The sequence below is a fragment of the Camarhynchus parvulus genome, chromosome 8 (genome assembly GCF_901933205.1).
Source record: "Camarhynchus parvulus chromosome 8, STF_HiC, whole genome shotgun sequence".
In the NCBI taxonomy this organism is placed as follows: domain Eukaryota; kingdom Metazoa; phylum Chordata; class Aves; order Passeriformes; family Thraupidae; genus Camarhynchus; species Camarhynchus parvulus.
The window spans coordinates 3,513,107-3,530,225 of NC_044578.1; the positions used below are offsets into that span (position 1 = coordinate 3,513,107).

General features: G+C 46.4%; 1 protein-coding gene and 1 long non-coding RNA gene across 2 annotated transcripts; one reads left to right on the forward strand and one right to left on the reverse strand.

The window, feature by feature from the left end:
* Positions 1–2,124: 2,124 nt before the first annotated feature.
* Positions 2,125–6,571, reverse strand: LOC115906623. The gene is made up of 3 exons (XR_004060924.1): positions 6,489–6,571; positions 3,906–4,041; positions 2,125–2,233 (listed from the first exon to the last, which is right to left on the reverse strand). It is a non-coding gene; the product is annotated as an uncharacterized LOC115906623 (long non-coding RNA).
* A 2,776-nt stretch (positions 6,572–9,347) lies between these two features.
* JUN (Jun proto-oncogene, AP-1 transcription factor subunit) lies at positions 9,348–11,331 on the forward strand. The gene has a single exon (XM_030953650.1). The coding sequence runs from the start codon at positions 9,716–9,718 to the stop codon at positions 10,658–10,660; it is 945 nt and encodes a 314-aa protein (XP_030809510.1). The 5' UTR covers positions 9,348–9,715; the 3' UTR covers positions 10,661–11,331.
* The last annotated feature ends 5,788 nt before the right edge of the window (positions 11,332–17,119 follow it).

Sequence of the window (17,119 nt, forward strand, 5' to 3'; positions counted from 1 at the left end):
TCCCATTAACTCCGTGACACCCTGCAAGGCACAGGATTTATTTACACAACACCACTCTAGAGATGGGCATTTCCTCGGCTGCGATATTGACAAGGCTTAGGAAGCACTACACGCCAGTGTAAAGGTGTATTAAGCATCAGCTGAGGATGAAAGAAATGCTTTGAGACAGGCTTGATCGAGTTTCCAGCTGCAGCACAATTCCCTTTTAGCCAGGAGCTGCTGGGACAAACTAGGGAAGCTCGTGGCTTTCGCAGGGAGCACTGGCTGGCGCTCACACACCGGTTCCACGAGAACTTTAATCCGGCATGTGTGGCGACACCCTGAAAAGAAGGGAATTGCTCTCTGGCCAGCCGTTCAGGTTTCAGGCGGGCTGGATGGAGCGGGACGCGTTTCCCAACCCGCTCCCCTCGGGGCAGGGGCAGTGGCAGCGCCAGGGAGGGACAGCGTGGGAGCCGGAAGGAGGCAGGACGGGCTCTGTGTCAGCCCGGCCGAGCCCACGGCGCGCCCCACGTCACTCCCGCCCCGGCTGATTTCATCTGCTCAGGAGCGCTCCTCGCTTCTCCTTAAAAAGCATTGCTATGTGGAGAGCAGTTTACAACGTGGCACAGGTGTAAAAACAGGCGGGGAAGCTCAGGGGCAGATTTAGCGGGCGGGAGTGACCAAAAGTGCCCTAAGCTTCACCTCCGCACTCCTGCGTCTGAAGCACTCATCCATCCTGTTCCCTGAGGGGGTACAGAGCAGAATTCCCGTGTTTCGCGTGGTCATCTTCTTGCCAAAGGACTGAGAAACGGGGCTGGTTCTTTAGGAAATGACCAGTGGGAAGGTGGAGGGGTGCTGGTGGCTGTGACCAAAAGTGCCCTAAGCTTCACCTCCGCACTCCTGCGTCTGTAGCACTCATCCATCCTGTTCCCTGAGGGGGTAGAGAGCAGAATTCCCGTGTTTCACGTGGTCATCTTGCCAAAGGACTGAGAAACAGGGCTGATTCTTTAGCAAACGACCAGTGGGAAGGTGGAGAGGTGCTGGTGGCTGTGCCTCAGCATCCCCCTTCTGAGAAGCTCCCATGTGATAATTCCTCATACATTAACAACTCCAAATCACTGTCAGAGCCCCTCGAAGCAGAGACTCTGAATGTAAAGAAAACAAAACAATCCCCACGAAAAGCAAGCCCTTAGCAACTGGAAGATATTTGGTCAAAAAGGTCAAAGAGGAACCAAAGAGTTAAACTGGCATAAATCTAAGTGCCAGTATATGCTCCACGAACTCCTGGGTCAGATTCAAAATGCATTACAAGGCTCATGAACCAATAAAAATGCCATTGATTGATATCCTAAAAGCAAATGGGGTCAGTAACAAATATTTTATACCAAGTTAATACTAGATCTTCTTCCAGATGAAAATCCATTGCTTCTCTGTACCTATTCCTTACTGCATTTAAAAAAATAGTTCATACCACTTGTCCAGCATTTATTCCCCTCAGATCTGCCTGCTTTACTAGGACTTTATTCTTATTATGGCCATTTTACAAGGAGGGAAATCAAGCTAGAAAGACGCTGAAGGTGATTAAGGGTCACTCAGTAAGGAGGCAAAAGCATGGAAGAGTGCAATTCCCATTTGAGTTGACTCTCTTCTCCTGTTTTTCTCATTGGGTATACAGAAAATAAGATTACTTTTCATAAACTCACAAGGTTATATTAAAGAGGTGAATAATTTTTTTTGCCAAACTTTCAAAGTTTTCTTAGCTGTCTTGAAGGGAAATATATTCCACACCAGTACTGCTTAAGGGTTAGATGAAAACTCTGCTGACCAATAACATAAATGTGAAATATACCCCTGTTCTTATTAATATTTATGTAATAATCCAGGGCTGAAATTGGCTATCATTGAACTGACCTCAGATCTCTGACATAAATGCCTATTTGAAGCACCTGGCAATGGGCTGGGAGCATCCACACCCAGAAGTGCCTTGTCTGGGCTTGCAGCTCTGCCAGCCACACACCTTTTCCTACACTGCTGCAGGAACTGGGAAACATCAGCACAAAACGTGCTTATGTAGAGCAAGGCTACGTTGTACCATTAACTCTTACAACACACGTGCTTCACCTCCCTCATATGACTTACCTGAGCCCACAGCCCTCTCCTCACTCAGCTGAAACCTCTGGAAATCTGTGCTGCAGCTGGTACCCAGCCCTCCAAATACCACACAGCACTTCTGGAATGGCTTGCTAGTTGTTTCCTATTAAAAAAAAAAAGTAAAATTTAAACCAATCTGAATTTCAGTTCGCAGCCATCACAGCCTTTAGGCCTTTGCTTCAGCATTGTCCTTTTACTCTGAAAACTCTCCTTGATCTTATGAACTTGTTTTTAACATATTCCAATGTTATGGCTTTTTATATGTTTCATATGTTCTCAACAGGTTGTAAACAGTCCTGTGAGCTGAGCAACCCATCTGCCAAAGGCACTGCCAGCTGCTCATGGACTTGTTCTAGCACACATGGGAACAGTGCTCCTGAGCCCACTGTAAAAACACACAATCTCAGGTAGTGACCCTTATGATTCTGGGCTAAATTTCCCATCTCCTCTTCCCTCTGACACAAGGGAATATAGAGATGCTGTAGTGCTGGCAGCTGCATACAATTTTTACCACAGAACAGCAATTTTGAGAGGTTGAGCATCCTGGTTCTTCTCCTGAGGAAGTCCTGAGGATCTGCTGTGGGTGAGGCTGGGCCATTCCCAGCCGTGAGGGGACAGGGCTGCCCAGACAGGGAGGAGCAGCTGTGTCACTGTGTGATAGCTCAGCTGGGATCAGAGATCAGGTTGTTGTTTATTAATCAGGTGGGACAGAGGAGGAGAAGAAGTTCAGCAGCACCTTCTCCAAACCAGAAACCTTGAACTCTGCTTGTGCTTCCAGGCACCATCCTTCCCAGGCCATGCCCTTTCCTGCCTACGTTGCCTTCCTTGGCTCTTTGGCAACCCTAGCTGCTCCCACACCATGACTCCAACACAAATGACTGTCATCCACGGTGAATGTTTCCATTTGAATTACGTGAGCAGGCCCTCCATAAACTTCCCCACAGGCTCCACCACACTAATCCCTGGGAAGGAGCAACCTGCAGGACCTACTTTCACTGTTGAATGCTTTCTCTGTTTGTTGCTCCTCCTGTCAGAGCCATTACCCAAATTCAGACAGGTGTCCTTACATCTGTCACCCAGCAGCCACTGCTGACATTCAGGACAGGAATTCTGTCTCTGTCCAAGCCTGAGCCCACGGCACAGAGCAGGAAAGCTCTGACTGCTCCCTAGAAATCCCTGAGCCCTGGGCTGCTTTTCACTGGGCAGTTCTGATCTCATGCAGACTCGCTTCCTCCCCTTCTCCTGTTGCAAGTACTGCTTTATCCCAGGTTGCCAGGAGCCTACTGTGCCAACAGCTGCTAAGACAGAGCAAGGTGTCAACTTTGGCAGAATGCCAGATTGTTTATTAATTAAAAATTTAAGCAGTCTCTATCTGTCCCGAGACCCTAATCAAAATTGAGCTATTTTACCAAGGGCTCTGAATGGTTAAATCCAGTTATTCTGAGGCTTTCAGTAACAACTGGCAACTGCAAATAAATCCATTTTGTTGACACTGTCTGTTTATTGAAATACCCAAAACCCACAAAGCTAACTTCAGTTCTCCTTGACGAAACCCCACCTCAGTAATACGGGAACATATGCACACTTCCAGCAGGATCTTTGCCCCTGAACACAGTAAATATCTTTTCAAAGGCATTCACCTGCCTCCCCAGCACTCAGCATCAATATGCTTCTATTTGTATGGTACATTTTTCCTGCTGCCAGCTCCCAATGCCAAGCAGAGCCGTCTGCTTCCCATATGCCACCCGTCCTCCAGTGCCTCCTCTCCTGCTTACCTTCCCCCTCTGGGCTCCCACTGGGGATCAACTGCTACTCTGCCAGCCTTCTTGGTGTGTAGAGGATTTTTCCAACTGCAAGCTCCACAGGATGGGAACTCTGCCCAACTCTCTATTTCCCGGAGCACCAGCTAAGCTGTGGTATAGAAATAATGAGCACAGAGACATTATTGGTGTGACATTTAGATTTGTAACATCCCAAACATCCTTCTAGAGGAAGGTGTCCCTGCCCAGGGCAAGGGGGTTGGGACAAGATGATCTTTAAGTTCCCTTCTAACCCCAGCCATTGCAGGATTCTAAAAAGCACGGGAAGCAAGGCCCCAGGGCTCCTTTCAGACTCATCTCTAGACAATGTGGTTAATTCTACTTGCTCAGGGTTTTTATCAAAAATTTAAAAATACATACAAGTGTTTGAATAAAAAATTATGAAGTTCATTACTTATTTGAAAATATATTTCTGAGCCCTTGCAGTGAGCACTGAAATCCTCTATAGGACAATAGTGAGAAATTTAGTATAACTACTCAGTGAAGAGGTCATCCCATCTACTTTAGAGACAATCATATCACATCTTTCATTCAGATGTTGCTGCACATTAACATCCAGGGTTCGAATTGCTCAGGCAGCATTCCTAGGAAAATAGAAGATGTTTTTAGTGGTTCCTCCCTCACTTCTGCAGCCTTTCTGTGTGTTTACAGCACTGCTGTCCTGCCCCAGAGGTAACCCAACAGGTCTTGCAAAGCCTCCTAACTTTGCCCCACCTCCATCATTCACAATCTTGTCTCTGTAACCTACTCATTTTCCCCCATTCCACAAACTATTAGTTTCAAAGAAATCCAGAGATTAATTAAAATGATTGGTGGGATGAGTAGGTGAGGGGGACAGGCTAAAGGGCTTGACAAGAAGAAAGATGAAAAGGACTGAGTGCGTATGGCTTGGTTATGCGATGACTAATGGAGGGTGGAGGAGATGGACACGATATTCATTTACAAGTGCCTGTGGTTCTGAAGAGCATTTTTCATGTGCAAAATGAAGACTCACTCAAGACTGGCTGGGTTTTTTGACAGTTTTGGTTCCAGGGTCCTCTACATCAAATTGTGAGTCCCACTCTTCCCGCAGCCTATGCATTCCCACCTTTCCTCTGTGTCCCCAAATGTATTGATTTGTTTTTATTTCAGCCTCAATTCCTGGATCTCCACCTGGCCACAGGAGTCCTGCGGGGAGCAAAGAGCAGGAGGAGAGGCCACGGAAGGCGGGGGTGGATGAGGTGGCAGCTCTGCCACGCCTGTGCTGTGCTGCAGACTTGGACCCACTTGAACCGAGGACGCAAACACGCCCTGAGGAGCCGGCAAGGGATGGCACCAGCAGAACCTGGGAATGATTTCACTTCCACTTGGCCTAAGGAAACTGTTCCTTGTACCCTCTCACCCTCATCTTATTTTACTGTGTCTTGATGGAGTAAGTAAGAGAAAAATGCTTTCTGACTCTTCAAACTCTTGTCTCCCCCAGTTGGAGAAAACTGGGCTAGAGTAATTCCTTAAGCAAGTGGAAAGCACTGTGTGGAAATCCAGGAATTCCCAGTTTTATTCACTTTAAGATGTGAAGAAGGATATCCCATTTGGAAAGAGTAAAGTCCTTTAAAAAAAAAAGACAAAAAATCTATATAATAATTTTCTATACAATAAAGATGTTATGGAAAATTCTCTGAGGAGAAGAAAAAGCAAAATAGTCTAACATGTCTAAAGAAAATTATTTATTGAAATATTTAATATACATGTAATAAAACTATATGGAAATATATTTTTTCTGTGAGCACTGTTTCCAATGTAAAAAAAAAAATCAGAAGCTGACATTTATCCTTTTTTCTTCTTTTTTTTTTTCCAAATGATTTTGAAATAAGTCAAAAGCATTTGAGATGCAGGAATGAAACTAAACAACAAACCCATTTATTCCTGGACACCAAATATAATTTAGACGGATGTGGTGTGTGTAACAAATTTTAATTTGTCCCTGAAAAGCCATTTAATTATTCAGATTATCTGATTGCCTCACTCAGGCTTCTATTGATTGATTAGAGAAGTTTATAAATCAAAATGTGCATTACTGCTGCTCAAAGCATCAGCCTCTCAGAAATACAGGGCAGGGATTGGCAATTCCTAGCCACAAGTTTGTTTATTGAGCCATGTAAATGGCTCTGGTTTGTACCTGGCTCAGGAAGTGTTCCTTCATCCTACTAAAGGAATATTTTCTTAAGGACGTCAGGAAAGGGGGAATAAAAGGCCAGAATTAATAGGTGTTTAATAAATCAGGGCATAGCCACCAGCTCCTTGGCTAATGGCCACGAAGGATCACCACCCATGGGTCCCACTTCTGGATCTGCTCCACTCTGAAGGTCTCAGTGCTGAACTTGGGACTGAAATCTCAGCCAAGCCCTCCCTAAGGTCCCCAATGAGGCAGGAAATCCCCTGGGAGCAGCCAAGAGCTCTTGCCTTTGATTTCAGCGCTCTCCTGCTCCCCACAACCTTCACAAGCACCTTGACTCTATTGCTGCCTGGACCAAATAACCAGCAGTGAGCAGCAATTACCGTAATGAGTGTCCCCCACAGGCACGGGGCCTCAGCTCCTACACGTCCCCAGCAAACTGGAATGTCTGCTCCCGAAACCCCGCCTCTGCAGGAGGAAGGAAGTACAGAGCTGAAATGGGTGGAGGGGAAAAAAAAATTAAATTAAATTAAATTAAAATCCCTCCAGCCCAATCCAACCCTCACTGAAGTTAATCAAAACCTTGCATTGATATCAGTGGGCTCCAAAGGCAGTTTTTCAGGTTATACAAATCTGTGATAGAGTGGTTTAACTATGCTGAGCATGTTCCTCATAGTCTGAACTTTGCTTTCTAGGACAGAAAAAAACATGCAGAAGAAAACCCCAAAAGAGAAAATAAAACAATACAACCAATTAAATACATAAAACTAATCAGAATAAATTTTATTAGTAGTATTTGTCTATACAGCAAATTAATTGCATGGCTGCCTATGCACCAGATCCCACAAACAACCTCTACATTTTCAGCTTCATTTGGAAATATTTAAAATATTTTATTTCAAAATAAAAAACTCCACACAATAAACGACTTCGAATTCAAGTCTTACATTTCTTCATATTTTCTTCCTTGCCCTTCATAAAGATGAAAACTGCTGGGTGACACAGAGGAGGTCATATATGGGCTATCTCCGGGGCTTGTAACACATCAAGGACAGCCACAGCAGGTCCGACGAGATACCCATCTCTGACAGGGGCCAGGAGTGGGTCCCTAGGGAGGCACACGAAGCCAGGGGTGCCCCCCAGGCACAAGTCATTTGCAGCTCTGGGATTTCCAGTGTAGATGCTCCGTGAATCACAGACCTTAAGTGATTTCTCTTCTGTGAATTCATCCAATCACGTTAAAACCCCTCAGTCCACCCCTGCCAGGGAGTTCCAGCGCTGAACCACAGCTCTTTGGTTTATTCTGAACCTGCCAGTTTCATTTGATGCCCTTGGCTCTGGGGCCAGAAGAGTCAGCCACTGGTCTCTATTTATCTTGTATGTAAACATTAAAAGGAATTAAACAACTGCTTTGAGTGCTCACTGCATTAATGAATTCCAGAGATTTTCTTATGCATGTGCAGTAACTTAGTGCTGTTTGGCTGAACAGCTGAAGTTTGAGTTACCTGCAGCCCAGAGAGATGCTGCCTCTGTGAAAGCTGTGCAGACACAGCAGCACAGAGTGAGCCCCTACATCCAGTCCAAACTTTGTATTTTGTGCCACAGACCGTTAACACACTGCATGCATTATTTCCATCATTCCACTTAACACCAGTGCCCACCATGTGGCCAAAGTCAGGTGGGAACACCAGGGAAAAACGCAGAAGGAAAAAACCCCAACGACTTCCAAGAGGGGAGCTGGACCTTCACTTTTCTTTCATAGCTGCTGATGCTTCTGTTTGCTTCACTGCTCCTTCCTATACGGTAACTGGTAATTATGTCATTATATCCAGGAAAAAATAGAACTGGAGAATTTGAAAGTGTGTTTTCAAAACTGGACCTAAGTTTGTTAGCTTCACACATCGTGAGAAGGGATTGAAGCTGACAGACCAAGCTCTGCACTGACAAAAAGCTGAACAGCAGGCAACAGCTTCGTGTTGGAAGCATAAGGAGCACTTGTTGCACTGCTGGCAATCAAACACACCAGAACAGCCCTGCAGTCCCTGTGCCACGCCGTATTGTCACCGTCTGTCCTCAAATACCTGGTGCACTTTATTGCAGAGGTAGCTGCCTGGCAGCAATCCCAAACCCCCGCCACCCCGAGAGAAGGGTGTGTGCGGGGCAAGGTAAGGAGAGCGGATCCCTGTTATCAGCGCTCTGCCCCGGAACGCCGCTCGCACGGAGCGGCTCCAGCGAAGCAGACAGCTCCCATCTGTTGCTCCGAGGGGAACATGCCAGCAGAGACTTTTCTGCTCCACCGCGATCCTTCGGCTCCAGCCCTTATTTTCCCTCCCGACTAACCTGCAATTCCACAGCAATACTGGGACACTGTCTAAAATTAGGCCGTCGCTGTCCCCTCCCCTTGGAGGACAAGTTCAGAGAAACTCATCCGCAACCCGACTTCTTCCTGTCGGGTTTTATTCCCCTCCGTATTCTCCCGGTTATTCCCGAGGCCGGGAATTGACGTCCCGGCTCTCTGTAGAGGCAGAGCCGCGCCGAGGGCGGAGGTGCGGGGGCGAACGCGAACACCCGCGGCCGAAACTCGCGGCTCCCGCGGGGCTGGGCGGGAGAGCGGGGACTCCACGGGCCCCGCGGGGGCTCAGCCCGGGGCGGGGAGCGCGGGGTGCCCCCGGTGCCGCCCCCGGCGCTGCCTGGAAGCGGCGAGGGCGGCGGGACGGGGAAACCACGTGGGGCTCCCCGGGAGCGCCACCTGAAGGGCCGGACCAGCGCCGGGGGAGGGAGGAGCGGCGAAGGCGGGGGGAAGCACACCAGAGCCCTAAACCCGGCGGAGGCAGCGGCCGCCATGCAAACAAACAAACAAACAAACAAACAAACAAACAAGCGCACAGAGCAGACGGAGGCAGAGGCGCACCGGGAGCGGCGGCGGGCCGGGGCTGAGCGCGGCCCCGGGGTTGGTGCGGTGCCCGCGGAGGAGGCGCCCGGCGGCGCAGCCCGCGCGCGCGGGACGCGGTAACCAGATATTTCAAAAACAAAGACGTCAGCCCACACTGCCCCGCGCGCGCCCCCCGGCATTACGTCATCCCACAAGGCCCCGCGCGCTCAAGAAGCTTCTGAAGGGGGGGGTGGCCATGGCGACCCGGGCCGGGTCCGCGCGCCGGGCCCTGGCCCCGCCTCCCCCGGGGACGGGGCGGTGGCAGCCAATGGGGAGCGCGCGGGGTGACATCATGCGCTATTTTTAGCGGGCTCGCGGCCGCTGATAAGTGAAGGGCTGCACGGCGGGAGCGGGCGCAGAGCGCGGGGCGGGCGGGAGCGAACGAGCGCGACTGAGTGCAGCCGCCGGGACGGTGGAGCGGGAATAGCGCGGAGCCGGGCAGGGAAAGTACTTGTGGCGGCGGAGCGGCGTCCCGGCACCACCGGCACGCGGAGGAGGAGGGCGGCGAGGCGCCCCGCCAGGCCGGGCGGGCTCTCAGCGCGGCGGCGGCAGCGGCGATCCAGTAAGGCTCCGCGTTTCTCCTTCCTCGGCTCCGCGTTCCCCTTCCCCGGGAGGGTCGGGGTGCCCGCGGGGAGCTGAGCGGCGGCCGGGCAGCTTCCCCTTCCCGGACTGTGTTCTATGAGTGCAAAGATGGAGCCTACTTTCTACGAGGATGCGCTGAGCGCCGGCTTCGCGCCGCCGGAGAGCGGCGGGTACGGATACAATAACGCCAAGGTGCTGAAGCAGAACATGACGCTGAACCTGTCCGACCCCTCCAGCAACCTGAAGCCGCACCTGAGGAACAAGAACGCCGACATCCTCACCTCGCCCGACGTGGGGCTCCTCAAACTGGCCTCGCCCGAGCTGGAGCGGCTCATCATCCAGTCCAGCAACGGGCTGATCACCACCACGCCGACCCCGACGCAGTTCCTGTGCCCCAAGAATGTCACCGACGAGCAGGAGGGGTTCGCCGAGGGCTTCGTGAGAGCTTTGGCGGAGCTGCACAACCAGAACACGCTGCCCAGCGTCACCTCGGCCGCCCAGCCTGTCACCAGCGGGATGGCACCTGTGTCCTCCATGGCCGGCAGCACCAGCTTCAACACCAGTTTGCACAGCGAGCCCCCGGTGTACGCCAACCTCAGCAACTTCAACCCCAACGCGCTCAGCTCCGCGCCCAGCTACAACGCCAACAGCATGGGATACGCGCCCCAGCATCACATAAACCCCCAGATGCCCGTGCAGCATCCCCGGCTCCAGGCTCTGAAAGAGGAGCCGCAGACTGTACCTGAAATGCCGGGGGAAACTCCTCCCCTGTCCCCCATTGACATGGAGTCACAGGAGAGAATCAAAGCCGAGAGAAAGCGCATGAGGAACAGAATCGCGGCGTCCAAATGCCGGAAAAGGAAGTTGGAAAGGATTGCCCGGTTGGAAGAAAAAGTGAAAACTTTGAAAGCCCAGAACTCAGAGCTGGCATCCACTGCCAACATGCTCAGAGAACAGGTTGCACAGCTTAAGCAGAAGGTCATGAACCACGTCAACAGCGGGTGCCAGCTCATGCTCACACAGCAGTTGCAGACGTTTTGAAGAGACTCTTCAGCGAGAACTGTGTGTTGTGGTACAACTAAAAGAGGAAAAATCCAAAGTGGCAGAGGCATAAAGCTAATGGCAAAAGCTGAGAGGCTGAGTCCTGCCTGTGCTCCGCAAAGCGCATGTGTGGAAAGACTGGCAAAGCCTTCAGCTGGAGCCGGGAGTGCAGCGGCCAGCGCTGCTCCGGGAAGTGCTGTTCCTGCTCGGATGAGATGTCAGATCTTCGTTTAACATTGACCAAGACCTGCATGGACCTAACATTCGATGATCATTCAGTATTAAAGGTTAAACTGCAATAGAAACTGTAGATTGCTTTATGTAGTATTCCTTAAGAAAAAAAAAAAGTGGGAGGGAGGTTTGTGGGAGGCTGATAAACAAAAAAAAGAACTGTTCTGCCTGCCTTCAAGTAAATTGTGTATGTACATATCTTTTTTTATTTTATTTTATGAAAGTTGATTAATGTCAATAAACTACTTCATGACTTTGTAAGTTATTTTTATGTTGTTTATTTGGGCACTGCCCAGTATTGTTTGTAAATAAGAGGCTTTTTTTTAGCACTCTGAGTTTACCATTTGTAATAAAGTATAATTTTTTAATGTTTCTGTTTCTGGAAAAAAAATTCTAGAAGGTTCTATTATATTTAAGAAAAATAAAATAATTAAAATGTATTTTCCCCTCACACTTTTTTTTTTTTGGCTAGTACCTTAGTTGGGAAAATGCCCTTTGGGCTGCGCTCTGAAGGGTAGGGATTATGCTGAACTTACTCTGTAACTCCAGACATGTCCTGGAGAAGGTGTGAGCAGGGGAGGGAGAAGCCAGATCGTCCTCACTAAACTCCTACAACTTCTGGGGTTCTCCTGAGGTTGGATTCCCCAGCTGCAGCCTGCCCGCCTTGCTCTTGGGGCCCAGTTTAGACATCTGACTTCAGGCAGGGTTGTGGAGGGGTGGAAAGGCAGGGAACGAAATTGTTCCAAAACTGGAGCAACTGGCTACTTGATCTGACATGTTTTTTATTAAATTAATGCCCTCAAGAAGATAAGGCAGGTGGTTGTATTAAGAAAATTATGCTGTAGGCTTAAAAAATAAAAATATTCACCTTTATCCCTGTGTTTTCTCAGGTAGGAGGTGATTCTTGTCTATTAATATTTATGACAATGCTGCTGTCAACAGTAAAATAAGTTTATAACCCTTCCCCTGTCCCTAAATCCTTTCCCTTTTGGGTATTACTCTGGGTTCTAACCTTCTTGGCAATAGAAAAGCTGGGAAAACTGAACCTAGTGGGAAATGAAAATAGCAACTTGTTGAAAAACAGCAACTCCTGTTGCTTGTTTCTAGCAATTTGCTGAAAACAGCAACTTCTCAGGCAGCTCCCAGGTATTTTTTACAAAACAATCCTGATTTTTAGTACAATGACAATATACAGGTATATCGCAGAAACATGCTACTTTGCTGGAGGGGGGTGGGAAACAGCTTTATTATCAGGATTTTAAACACTGCACCCAATTAATTTTGTTTAATAAACCTATTTGAAGAAGACCAGATGTTTTCCTGTTTGCTGTTAGGAGCCAAACAGCTAAGAAAAAATAGATGATATCAAAAGACTGCCAGAGAATATTAGAAAATCATTATTCTCAAGCAGGCAGTTTTTTTTAAAAAAGTCTTTTTTTCCTTAAATTGAAATATGCCTAATTTTAATTGAAGTGACAGAGTTGGTTAAAGTCACTTCAGAAAATTACTAGATAGTTATATATATTTATATACACACATTTTTACTGTTACCAAAATGATACTCTTAAACTTGCAGCTACTGTGGGTCAGTTCCTGACAGGAAGCAGAGAAGTATCTTCCTCTAACTTTTCCCCCCATCTAGCACACATTTTATCACACAAAGGGTTGTTTTAATGTTTTAAAGATGCTCATTTGGTAGTGTCCTTCCACATCCCAAGCACGTGTCAAGGTAGGCACCGTTTGGAGGGTGTTTGCTGCTGTCAGAGGAATACAACTGTAACAACACCAACCAAACAAAGGGTTACTAGGAGGATTCCCAAGTTTGCCAAGAGTACATTTTGCTGATGTCAGCAACCCGGAAGGTAAGTTGATTTTGACCATATGTAGGAATAGACAGCAGAGGGATAATGCACAGCACTGCTGGGTGTGGTTTTACAGGGATTTAGCAAGTGCCAACTAGCAAAATAAGCAGGGCAAGGAGATTAATTACCTGCAAAGGTGCATGTTTAACTCTCAGCAGCGCTGGGTTATGGAAGAGACGTTAGTAGCAAGCATTTTGCTTAATCACCTAATTACGTAAAAAATAAATACATTACATAAAATACTATGTTAATTAAAGCCAGCTGAGTGACAGTCTGCTCCACCCTAGCCTCATGTGCACATTCAGACATTCAGAAGTGCAGTTGTGTGTTCTGTCTCAGGGTGACATTCTGTGGAATGGGTGAGAGCTCCTGAGCCATGGCACTGCTGGCTCAGTGGGCACCACGGCTTGGGCTGTTCCTGTCATGCCAATATTCCAGTGCTGTCCACTCACAGAATCTGCCAGGCAAGGAGGGTGTAGTGCCAGTGAGCTTCACAAGGAGATGAGCAGCACTTCAAGATGAACCTTTTCATTGGTCCCTCATCACAATTGAGGATTAGGCCTAAAAGAGGTCAAAGTATGTTTATATTCTTTGCTCCTCCATCTGTTTTGTAAACAGTGCGGTGGGCCGGGAGCCTGTTGCTATCTGGTCCACCTCAGCCTAGATTAAAATTCAGCACTCTCAGTTTATTTCTTAGTAGATCACTGTGCGATCAATACACACAAGGGTAATGAAAGACCTGTGTGCACTTATATGTGGTGAAATGCAAAGTTTTAACACTTACTTAACTGCCAAGACTAAAATTGCCTAATGCACTATGGGCCTTAGTGCTACAAGGAATAGTCAGTCCTCTCTGAGATTCAGAGAGAAACTCTTTTTGTTGCCCCAGCTGTATTCACAAGGGAATATTTTGCAAATAACAGCATTGTGAACATGTATTTTGTTTGGCTGTGAGTGTTGTCAACGGATTCAGGAAGTGAAGTCAGAAAAAGGCAGGATTTCAAACAGGGCAGGCTACGCAGAAATGCCTGGGCAAAGAGCCTCTAATCAGAACAACATGTTTGGGACACAGGAATATTAATTAGAATTTGGGTCTCTATTGAAACCAATAGAAGCCTTACATTTCTATCCCATCAACAGAAATTACCTACAAAGAGGGGTTTGACCATCATTACTCACTGAATAATTTTAAATCCAAAGTACTTTTCACGATAGGAAGAACAGTAACAATTTAACTTATTCTCCAGTGGGACAGTTAGAGTTACCAGCCACTTTCAACTTCAGAACACAGGGGAAGTTTGTACAGACCCCTGTGTATCTGTAAGTCTAAAAAATACCAGCCTCAAAACAGAGGACTTTAAATACCAGCCTAAGGCAGCACACACCCATTTAACAGTGAAGTCTGAGGACCAGAGATTCCTCAGCTATCTCTATTTTATAGGCAGCTGTCTGGAAATCCAGACAATATCCCTCCAATCTATGTGAAAAATGGCTGACAGTTCTGTCCCATGCAGAAGTCTAAGAAATCCATTACAATAATTACTTTCTGAAAAGCAGCTCAGGCTGGAACAAGCTCAGGCACTGCTGGAGAGCACCATGGCGTGGGCTGTGCCATGTCCAGGAGAAGCACAAGGCAGAACTGAAAAAAATCCACTTATCTTTAAAATCAAGCCTAGCACTTTCTCTGTTCTCCACCTCTTCTTCCCTCCCCTTATTCCCAAGACTCCTGTGTAACAACATGGAGTTACCCACATCAAGAACTAAAACCAGTTCAGGCAAAGTTGGCTGTGTAGAAAATAAAAGTTGCAAACACCATGAGTGAACACAAGATATTGCTAACAGGCAGATGGACAGCAAGGAAATATTTGAAATTACCATATACACAAGCCCATTATGAAACAGAAGACACCTTAGGAACATCTGGCACCAGCTGAGGGACAGGGGAAGGAAGGTGGTATTAGCCTTACAAGTAAAGAAAAGAAAACTTCAAAATGCAGATGGTTTGCTTTTTGGGAAGGTAATTCTTCCAGAGAAATACTTGTTCCTTGGAATTACATGCACTGCCAACACCAGAGCATGCACCCAAGGGCTGGTGGCCACCCTAATTCTCCACAGATCCATTATTGCTGACATGAACAGGATAATGTATCCTCTGAACAGAGAATGTGCTCCTTACAAAGGAAACTTGTAAAAAGTGATCATATAATTTACCGTGAAAGCCTCTCACTACTGAAACACTTTTAGAGGGGGTTTGCACAGCAGGGCCCTCTTTTCCAATTCTGCACATCATTCTTTGCAGTACTTTTTTGTTAAGAAACAATGCAGCTACAAAAATCAAATTAGATTTTCATCATGGTCCCTTCTGTCCTTAAATATCCGAAACATGAGAAGCACAGTTACAATGGGGAAGAATGGCGTTTTAAAAAGTTAATTAAATATTGAAAACATTGCTAATTTTCTTAGTTATAGAGTAACAACAGATATCAGGGGAAAACCAAACAAAAGCCTAATTCAGAAAAAAGAACAAGTGATCTGTTTTTGAAATCTCATACAGAACTTGATAGGTCATGATTGACCTGATTAATCCAAATTTCTATAAAATACCTAGAAACTGTGAACAAAAGCAGAAGATAACTTAGTATTTGTTTTCCTCTGTCTCACAATTATTTTCTGGTTTTGAGTCTTATACTGTCCAAGCAGTCTCTAAGTTGATCCCTTAAACAAAAGGACAAGCAACTTGCTGAAAATTCCTCTGAACTGTGAATTTCATTCCTTATTCTCTTTTTAATTAAAACCAATTCCTGTAAGACCTGGCAGCATAATAACACCAAAGATGTGGGAAACAGGATAGAATTCCAGCAGATGGAGCTCAAAAGCAAATAGTCCTGGAACCAGCTGCACAGATGCCTGGAATAGGAGCCTCTGCTTAGGTGGTGTAGTAGCCAAAAAAGATTTCAGATGAAACCTATTATCATACAAGTGTCCTAAAAACAGAATAATTTCAACAGCTTCCCTGAATTCTTAAAATAATCACTGCAATGAGGAGGAAGAGCCTGCATGATTTTAGTCACAGAATAACCACAGTTACATCAGAGGACAGTAAGAGCTCCAAGTGAGGGTCCATGGCTGTTTTTGTGAATTCTCCTCCCCAGTGATGGCTTAGCTGCTGGCTTTTAGATGGCTGCAGTTAGCACACCTTTCTGCCTCAGATAACAAGTCATGAAAACACACAGGACACAGGGACCATCCAATAACCTTGCTATTCAAACTCACAAAGCCTCTCTCTCACACAGCACTGTACTGAAAAGAAAAAACTGAACAAGTTTTGAATCTCCACTGAATGGATCATTGCTAAATTTAAAAGCATGGCCAAGCACTACCAAAATTGGGGCCTACCTATTTCAAGGGATGTGATTCTTAAAGTTGATGGTTTTGTGTGATGGCAAATCAAACCACCTTGGCAACTATGAAAAGTTCATTTGTGTCCAAAAGCAGTTTTAGAACTTTCAACAGCAGCAAAAATAATTGTGAGCTGCTGCACACACCTTGCAAGCTCTGGAGGTTGTTTTATTTTCACCTTGAGAAATCAGACCCCAAAACCCCCAAACCCCACAGCATTTTAGAGATACAGCTCAGGATTTCTTCAGTTTACTTCTGACACCTAACAAAGCTGGGGTAGGAGGCACCACAGGTTCTCCTCTAGTTGACAGAAAAGCACCAGCTCCTTCAGAGAGCGATCTGGATAAATTAAATTGCTGCTTGAAGTGCCTGTGCCTCAGCAACGAGGTTTTTTTAACTTAGGAGCCTCCAATCAGATAGGATGAAACCAGGGAGCAACAATTACCTGATTAGAATCAGGAGACATTCACTACACAGAACATTTTGCAAACATCCACCACGTGTTAGTGATGAACAAATTTCCATATGCAAAGCTTTACTCTGCTGCAGCCCATACATAATGTACACCTTTTTTTTCCCTATCCAAATATTATCCCCAAATATTAACTGTGCAAAACTCCTTGCAAGAAGTAATTAAAAACAAGACTTACAATGAACCCTCTAGTGGTGTCTCAGGGCCCCAGTCAAGATATGATCTTTATCTTGTTAATAATCACCAAGTGTCTGACCCAAATACCTGAAGGGGAAAAAAAGAACCTGAATTCTTCAGGCAAAATCCATCCCAAATTTTCTTGTTTGGCTCTGCTCTCAATCATACAGATTGTCCTGTTCTCCCTGCTTCCTGACTGAACAAGATAAAGTATTTATAAGTACATATATTTTAATTAGTTATGCAAGTGCTTTAATATGCAGAATTACATTGAAACTATGTACAAATATACAGTAAGTGCAGCTGACTCCAAAACAG

Bases quoted from the DNA above. Each gene is read 5' to 3' on its own strand.
- JUN (XM_030953650.1), top strand. From the start codon at position 9,716: ATGAGTGCAAAGATGGAGCCTACTTTCTACGAGGATGCGCTGAGCGCC.